At 30.3% G+C, this 8,704-nt stretch overlaps 1 protein-coding gene across 1 annotated transcript in view; it reads right to left on the bottom strand.

Moving 5' to 3' along the window:
- LOC131932345 (forkhead-associated domain-containing protein 1) overlaps positions 1–7,942 on the bottom strand; it is a 29,853-nt gene extending 21,911 nt beyond the window's left edge. Inside the window, exons 1-11 of the mRNA XM_059289247.1 lie at positions 7,765–7,942; positions 6,297–6,525; positions 5,885–6,091; positions 5,528–5,545; positions 4,313–4,613; positions 3,847–3,914; positions 3,237–3,353; positions 2,775–2,897; positions 2,487–2,657; positions 820–915; positions 176–208 (exon numbers count right to left, since the gene is read on the bottom strand). Of these exons, the coding sequence (XP_059145230.1) occupies positions 176–208; positions 820–915; positions 2,487–2,657; positions 2,775–2,897; positions 3,237–3,353; positions 3,847–3,914; positions 4,313–4,613; positions 5,528–5,545; positions 5,885–6,091; positions 6,297–6,464 (1,302 nt within the window). The 5' untranslated portion in view covers positions 6,465–6,525; positions 7,765–7,942. The remainder of the gene's footprint in view (positions 1–175; positions 209–819; positions 916–2,486; positions 2,658–2,774; positions 2,898–3,236; positions 3,354–3,846; positions 3,915–4,312; positions 4,614–5,527; positions 5,546–5,884; positions 6,092–6,296; positions 6,526–7,764) is intronic.
- Between the last annotated feature and the right edge of the window lie 762 nt (positions 7,943–8,704).

Genomic DNA, 8,704 nt, shown 5'->3' on the forward strand with positions numbered 1-8,704 from the left:
TAAAATAAATAGATAGATAATATTTAACTTTTTTTTGTTTTTATTTATTTTTTTTTTTTTACTTTTTTCCCTAACGCCCTATGTGATAAGCATATTTGAAGCTGTTTGCTTCTAATACTGAATAATGTTCCACAAAACTTTCTCAAATAACAAAAAACAAAGTGTGACTTCTTACCCCTCCATCTAGCCTCAGATATGGAGGAACATCCTTTTAAATAAATAGGGAGAAAAGCTATAGCAAAAACATAACAACAAAAATGGGCAAAATCTTCAAAAAATAGTCAGTTCAACAATATAAAAATTATTCTTTTAAAATCATTCAATTAACATGAAGATTTATATTTTTTATTAAAATATTGAGCCAAAATAATCTGAAAGTGCCACTTTAAAAATCAACAATTTTTTTTAGAATCAGTTACATGCTAAGCTAGAAGACGAAGCAAAAGAAAAAACACAAATGGAAAATTATAAAAGACTAAATAATTATTAATATATTATATTATGATTTTTTTAACAGAAAATAAATATTAGTAGAAAACAGGAGGAAATCTTTGATTTAAATGTTATAATCCTTGGTAAAAATTATTTCAAGGAAATTTTTGAAATAGTGATTCCAGTTTTTAAAATAAATATAGTAGGGTTTTTTTTTATTTTAGCATATCTGTTATATTAATATTAATTAGCTGGGGTTTTTTTTTTACACAAAGCAACACCGAAAACAATTTAAGTGGAAACATTTTTGGAAATAAAAATTGAGAAAGTCTTAAAAATAGAATTTAAAAGAAGACAAAGGTCCTGGATCATGGAATGTAAACAAACCTTAGCTGAGTTCACTGCTGTCATCTGAATCTCCCTCTCTCTTATATCTTTCTTCAACACTTCAATTTCTCTTGCCATCCTGCTGATTGTAGAGTCCTGCGTTCAACAAAGAAAAGTTATGTATTGCTTTGGATCTGCATTTTCTGCTCTAAAATAATTTCTACATGTTGTAGTTTTTTTTTAATATATTCATCGCCATGATATCATACTTCTGTGCAATGCAAACAAATTGCTTTTTTAGTTTTTTAAATAAAATAGTTTTAATCTGCAATACACTTTTGTAATTTAAAAAAAAAAGAGTTTGTTTTATTAAATCATCTAACACTACATCTATTCACCTTAAAGGACAACATTCTTTTAAACATCTATTTATGTAAACAGAATGCAGAAATGTTTATAACCTAAATTATATTGATTATTTGGACATACCTAATTAGTAACAGACAGTTTATGTCAAATTGTGTTATGTAAATAAATAAATATATATATTTTTTAAACTAACATGGAGAAGAAATGATAAACAATTTTCAATTGATGATGGAAAGCTATAACTTAATATGTGTTGTAAAAAAAAAAGAGATGTTGCTCAAGTAAAAATATTAATAAATATGTCATTTGTACTGGCCTATATAGAAGATGAAAATAGCTTCTGAAAAAGGATTTCCAAGTGAGTCAAAATATGTTGTTTAATTAATGAAGCTTAATGCAACAAATCCATTTACATAAAATTGCCCTTTAATGCTTGATTTCACTAAAGTAATGTGTAGAGCAGCTAATAAATAATTGTGTTAAAAAATTATATGTTTATCTAAATATCAAGTGACACAATATTTTACAAATTGTAAATATATTTAAAAAAATAGAAAAAAAAGTAATATGTAGTTCTTTATTTTTTCTTTGAACTCTTCAACACATTTATCTGTTAAATGTAACCTTTAACCTTACAACAAAAAACCAAATCAAACAACATGTAAGGCATGAAATAGGCAGCAGGTGATTTATATAGATTACTTCAGTGATCACACCAATGTAAAACACACTAGCTAGGTGGATACCTTTTCTGCTAACTCTTGTAGGCAACATCCAAGAGTCTGCAAAGTTTTGTTTCGTTTACAGTTTGGAATTTATTTTTACAAAACTTGACAAAACAATGAGCTAGAATATGACATACTTGCTATGTTACATTATCTCTTTTGGACAAGTAACTGTATTTGTTTTCTGATTAAGTTTGAAACTCCATTTTAAAAACTGAATAAAATCATTTAGAAGCATTACAACAGAAATGTGCTAATAAGAAATTAAATTTTAAAGTATAATTCTAATTTATAATTGGGGTACGTTTTCTGTTTGCAAAAAAGAATAAAGGTAAATCAGGAAATCTTAATGAAATGTTAAATATTTGAGACAAACAAGTCTTCTTGCATTTCAATATTTAATTCAGAATACAACTTTAGTTTGGATTTAATTTTAGTCTCAAATTTAGTTTTCATCAATACAGTATCAATCTGAAAAAACATTTCTTCTGTTTGATTGAACAAATGTTTCAGCAATACTTACAGCTCTTTCATGTGAGATAATTTAATTTTAGTTAGAAAATAAAATTTTAAAAGGCCATAATTCTCTTAGAACAGATACCATTTGACCCCACTAACACGAGCAGATCTTACCTTGCTGGACATGTCCCGCTGCATCTGAGTGACCAGGCCAGACGTGATGTTCTTATCTTTCTTGACTCTCTCCAGCTCATTCCTCAACAGGGAGATCTCCTTCACCCTCTCCCCCAGCTCCTGGCGCAACAGATGGGGACTGGTGGATCTGTCCTCTTGAAGTTTGTTCAGCTAAAATTTTGTCAAGATAAAATACATTAAAATACCTTAAGATAATATTAATAAGATAATATGGCATGCAAAGAACCTGAAGTTCGATTTGGCAAAGAAATGTGTAGATCTACTCACCTGTTCTTTTAAGGCATTAATTTCCCCTTTTTTGGCACTGACTTCAGTCTCAAGGTGTAACAACTTGCCTGACATATCTGTGTCCCCACCCATAATAATGGCCGGCTCTTGTCTCATTTTTGTCTGATAGTAAAATAATTGTTTTCTTAAAATTCAGTAAGACTAAGTTTTTAAATTTCAGTTTTTGATGTTATGTAAGATTTTTATTTCTAAAAAAACAACTTTAGATCGATAATAGTTTCATTACAGCCTAAGTGTTTCTAAAGGTATTTAACCGATATTATAATAAAAATGACTACATGTTTGATGAGCAAGATGGTTAGGTTTAGGTTATTTTGTGCAAAAGAAAGCAAAAAATTTTAAACAATTTTTTTAATGCTCTGAATTTGATTGCTTTTAAAAAATAGTAATGCTAATACTGAGTCCTGAAAGATGTTAATGAAAAGTTTAAAAATCATGTACTTGAAGTTCCGTTATCTGCTGCTGAAGTTGCTGTATAAGAGAGTCTTTCCTCACAGACTCAAATTCAAATGTTCGTAATCTGTTCACCTCGTCAGACAACTGGTTGAGTCTCTGCTCCTGAGAGATGGAAATATTAAACACAAAACTTCAAAAGACAAAACCTTTAGCTAATGATGGGGTGTATAGCTAACATTAGTATGAGAGTTACAGTTAAAATAGTTATATTTTTGTAAAACAAACAGTATGACGGTAATACCAGAATGCTTAGTACTGCTGTCAAAATTGCCATTTTAACATTTAATAGTACATGTGTATTGAAATGCAAAAAAAAATTTGTTTGATTAAGTAAATCCTCAATGATAACCAAAAAAACTCTGACAATTACCAAAACAGAATTGACAAGTGTTCAACAACGGACATATTTCTGTGTAGTCTAATGGTGATTGGCTATGTAAAGTAATCTGAATGATCAATCATTTGATGACAAGAAGCCGTATTTTACCTTTTCCTGGAGGTCTAGGATGGACATACTTCTTGTAGTCTAATGGTGATTGGCTATTTAAAATAATCTGAATTATCAATCATTTGATAACAAGAAGCCATATTTTACCTTTTCCTGAAGGTCTGGGATGGAAGATGTTCTCATCAAAGGCTGGTTGACCCATCCTCCAACAACAGCTGAAATTTTAAATTTAAATAATTTGGTTGAAACTTATTTAAAATAAATGTGACACCTTTGCTGAAGATATATTCTATATTGATGAATAGATATTCCATTTTTTACACATAAAAATGTAACTGTATTAAGTAACTGTAAACTTAGCATATAACCTGTTCAATAAGTGTGTACACAAAACTTAAAATAATGTTTTGTTTGAAGTAAATATAATAAAACTTTTTTTTTTCAAATGGGAAATTAGTATTGCCTGAATTGTTGGTTATTAAATGACAACAAAGAAATGTTGCTTTAAATCTGAATCTACTTGAGATTCTGTTCATTTCTCCTTCCTGCCCCTGGAGTGGGTTATCAAATAACAACAAGTAAAACATTGTGCTTTAAATCTGAATGGACCTACTTGTTCTTTGTACAGCAGGGCCAACTGCCTGGAGATTCTGTACATTTCTCCTGGCTGCCCCTGCACTGAGCGGCCTTGACCTCAGTGGTGGCCTTGGGACAGGGGGAGGGGGCTGAGAATAGTTGGCCTGTGACCAGAGGGCGTTAGGTTGGACAGAGGTTGTGGCATACGAGATATGGGGCAGTCCCTGGGAGCCCCCGTACTGAGAGACACCATATGTGTTGTATATGTCTTGGTCTGTGATCATGGTGATTGGCTGGTTCCATATGGGTGGCCTCTGAGTCACTGGGGGAATGCTCATCTGCTGATTGTAAGCAGAAATCTGGTGGAATGCTCATAAGTAAAAATTGGGGTAAAAATATCAGGGCAAAGGGGATTATTAGTTATGGTTAAGTAAAATATATATTAAATTATTAAATTTAATGTAGGCCTATATTAGAATTATAGTTTTCTTTTTCTAAGCACAATTAGTTTGTTAAAAAGTATTTTTAAACATAAATGACATCATTATGTGTAAATTATTTTCTTGCTTTCTAAACAGATTTTAGAATGCAAAAAGTAAGTAACCAATTAAAAGTCAACTAAAGTTTTAACTTATCAATTCAATTTTTAAAATATTTTGCAAGGTATTGTAAAAAAAAAAAATTCCTTTTCCAATCAAAGCCCATTATGTAGGCTTCAAATTGAGCAACTTAAAATAATAGAAAACAATACAATAAAATCCATAGTCCTCAGAAGGTTGCATGCAAATATTAGAGAGTTTTAAAATGTAGCACTTAAAAACTATGAATGCTACTCAGAAAAGAATTGTCAGCTATTACTTTAATTTTGGCTAACAGGGGTGTACAGAAAAAATTATCAGATGCATGCAGTTAATTGAGAAGTAATAGAAGGTTCATTTTAACTGAAGCTCAGAGAAAAATCAAGCCTAAATACAATCAACATAGTCATAAAACGGACCTTATAAACAAAGACACCAAATAACGGAACTAAAATTTAATTAAAGAAGATCCAAACATTATGAACCATTAATGTTTTAAAAAATGTCTATATTCACAAGAGTATATACAGCACATTTATACAGTAGCCGTAATTAAAGAATAAAAGTGCTAAAATAGAAACTATATTACATACAGTTTAAAATAACCTGATAAAATATAGCAGAATTAAGCTAATAAAATTTAAAGAATTTATGAGTTTAAAAAAAAAACATACTAAATTTCTCCCACGCAACTGAAAAAATAAATTGTCAACTGTTTAAAATCAGACTAAACCAACAAAGACAAAACATTTAATGCTTTAAGGGGTAAATTTAGAATATTTTTGTTTTTGCTGTACTAAATTTCTAAAAGAATAATGTGCCATGAAATTGAAATTTAAAAACATATATGTCTAATATGTGGCTGATACGCACACAAAAAATAATTTTGGATGTTTCCACACATAGATAGAACAAATAAAGACGTACCAATCCATACTCTCTTCAAAGATTATACAATTAAGTTTTTCTTTTCCTTAATAAGAAAAACATTAATCAAGATACATCTAAGATGAAACAAAAGTTAAACTGACCTGTGGTTGATTTTCAACTTGCAACTCAAAAGGCTGACCATTGTAGCCAAACCGAACATAGTCCCCAGGAGCAAGCCTGACAGCTGCATTCTGTATTCTAACATCATTAACATAAGTGCCCTGGGCGGTGTTGAGATCTTGTATGATGAAACAATCATCTTGCTCACTGTACTCAATCACACAATGCTGGTAATCTACTCCAGGGAGCTGAAATATATGAAACAATTATTGTGAATTTCTAGGAAAAAAATGTTGTTTCATTAGACCTTCATTACAGAAAATAAATTTCTTCCTAAAAAACTTTTAATACACTCTACATTAAAAACTTCTCAACTTAAGAATATTTAACATATTGTTGTAGTCATAGGTTAATGTACAAAAATATTTATCTACACAAACCAAAAAGGCACACCTGTATTGTGAAGTCACAATTTTCTCTTCCAACTGTAGTGACTTTAGGTAGGAGTGGAAACAATGTGCCATCAGCACCTTTCAGGTATGATTTCCCCATGCTGATTTGATTTAAACCACTGATATTGTTAGAGGCATTGGAGATGAACACTGTGTATTTATCTTGCATCGACTAGAAAGCTAGCACCACGGCAGTGAGAATTAAATTTCCACTAAAAATCTTTAAAATGCTGAAAATAAATTGACAAAATTAATCAGTATTAGTTAGCTTTTATAAACTTTGTGTTTTAAAAAAACAAGATTTGCCAAAGGTGGCAAAGGATAATTCATAAACAATGTCACACTTTTTAAATGTTTTTTAATCCCCCTCCTCTTTGTCACACAAAGCCAACCACCCCTTCCCCAATAAAAATGAAGTTTGCAACATAATTTTTTAATGTAGGTCTAAACATGTGATGTCACACTTAATGAGCCTTCTGTCCCCTTTATCACAAAATTCTGATTAATTATTATTAAAATATGTCAACAACTAGTAAACTACCCCCCCCCCCCCACCCAATTTGGAATTTTAAATTAATAATTAGTTTTTTAATGTAGGTCTAAACATGTGATGTCACACTTAATGAGCCTTCTGTCCCCTTTATCACAAAATTCTGATTAATTATTATTAAAATATGTCAACAACTAGTAAACTACCCCCCCCCCCCCCCCCACCCAATTTGGAATTTTAAATTAATAATTAGTTTTTTAATGTAGGTCTAAACATGTGATGTCACACTTAATGAGCCTTCTGTCCCCTTTATCACAAAATTCTGATTAATTATTATTAAAATATGTCAACAACTAGTAAACTACCCCCCCCCCCCCCCCACCCAATTTGGAATTTTAAATTAATAATTAGTTTTTTAATGTAGGTCTAAACATGTGATGTCACACTTAATGAGCCTTCTGTCCCCTTTATCACAAAATTCTGATTAATTATTATTAAAATATGTCAACAACTAGTAAACTACCCCCCCCCCCCCCCCCACCCCACCCAAATTGGAATTTTAAATTAATAATTAGGCCTAGTTAGTTTACTAATAGTAATAGTAGCCTAATGCCAAATTACTAATAAGACTTATTAAATTAGGCTTAATTAAATAATAATTATATATTATTTATTATATTATATAACTATACTACTATTAAATAGTATTATATTACTTTATTAGTATTACTATCACACTTAGTCTAGGCCTAATAAAATTAATTATTTATAGTGGGCCTATAGGCCTTTAGCCTTTACTTTTAGGATAGGTCCTAATTAAAAATTATTATTAATTATTGTAATTAAATTAAACTAAACTAGATCTAGATCTAGTTTCTAGATCAAAAAAGATCTAGTCTAGAACTCTAAGTCTAAGTCTAGACTCTACTCTAGAGTCTAGACTAGACTAGACAATCGATTTAAATCTAGATTTACTAACATCAGATTGTGTCACTTAGTAGATTGATAACTCCCATCAACGCCCATCAACAATAAGTATATACTTTAAAGGCACAATTCGGAATTTTGTAACAATTTTATCTATCTTTCATTCAGTTCTTTGAGCCGCCATGTTGTGCACTTTATGGAGCAATATTTACATGACGCCGCCTCCATTGTTGGCCCTAACAACCATACAGCAATACTCTCAAACCTAGCGACTGGTCTTATAAACCATTATTGTAACTTCCTTGTAATTGTATAGTGAGTATAGTCACAGTATATAGATCTATTTTTTTCAAGAAAAAATAAATGTTTTTGGTTTTATAATTTAATTTGTAAATCTTCTACAAAAGGCTTAATAAAAGTTTTAATTTCAAATTATGTTTACCTAGACGGCTAAAAATAGCATTAGGGCGAGTATTTAAAGTTAGACAACTCGTTCTATGATTTAAATTCTAGATCTAGATCTAGATGATCAATGATAGATCTATTAATTTAAACTATTGTTTCTTTAGATAGGTCTATAATTTAACTATACTTTACTGCTACCATTTAAACGCGTGATTAAAATGTTTTTTTCTTCTACGCATTATAATTTTTGTACAATATACAATACTCCCGACCAAAAAAGCACATTTTATTACGGCGTATCTCTTTTAAGTTAAAGCCAAGTTTAAGGTAATCTAAGTTCTCAGTTGCAACTACATCTAATTTCAAAATATTTACGTCGAGTTTGAAGCTATAATCGGATTGTAACACCGGAGCGGGAGCCTGATCTGAACTATCCTTTTGCGTAATTTAATTTATAATGTGCATGCCATGATCGATAACCGGTATTTAATTTTAATGTTGACGAATAAGCAGGGTACATTCCCTTGGTTAAAAAATAATCTTTGCAGTGGAAGTTTAATTTTGAAGGTTTAAATCAATCTTGATCT

Source organism: Physella acuta, unplaced genomic scaffold (genome assembly GCF_028476545.2).
Source record: "Physella acuta isolate Inbredline_101_S28 unplaced genomic scaffold, ASM2847654v3 ptg002143l, whole genome shotgun sequence".
NCBI classification, from domain to species: domain Eukaryota; kingdom Metazoa; phylum Mollusca; class Gastropoda; family Physidae; genus Physella; species Physella acuta.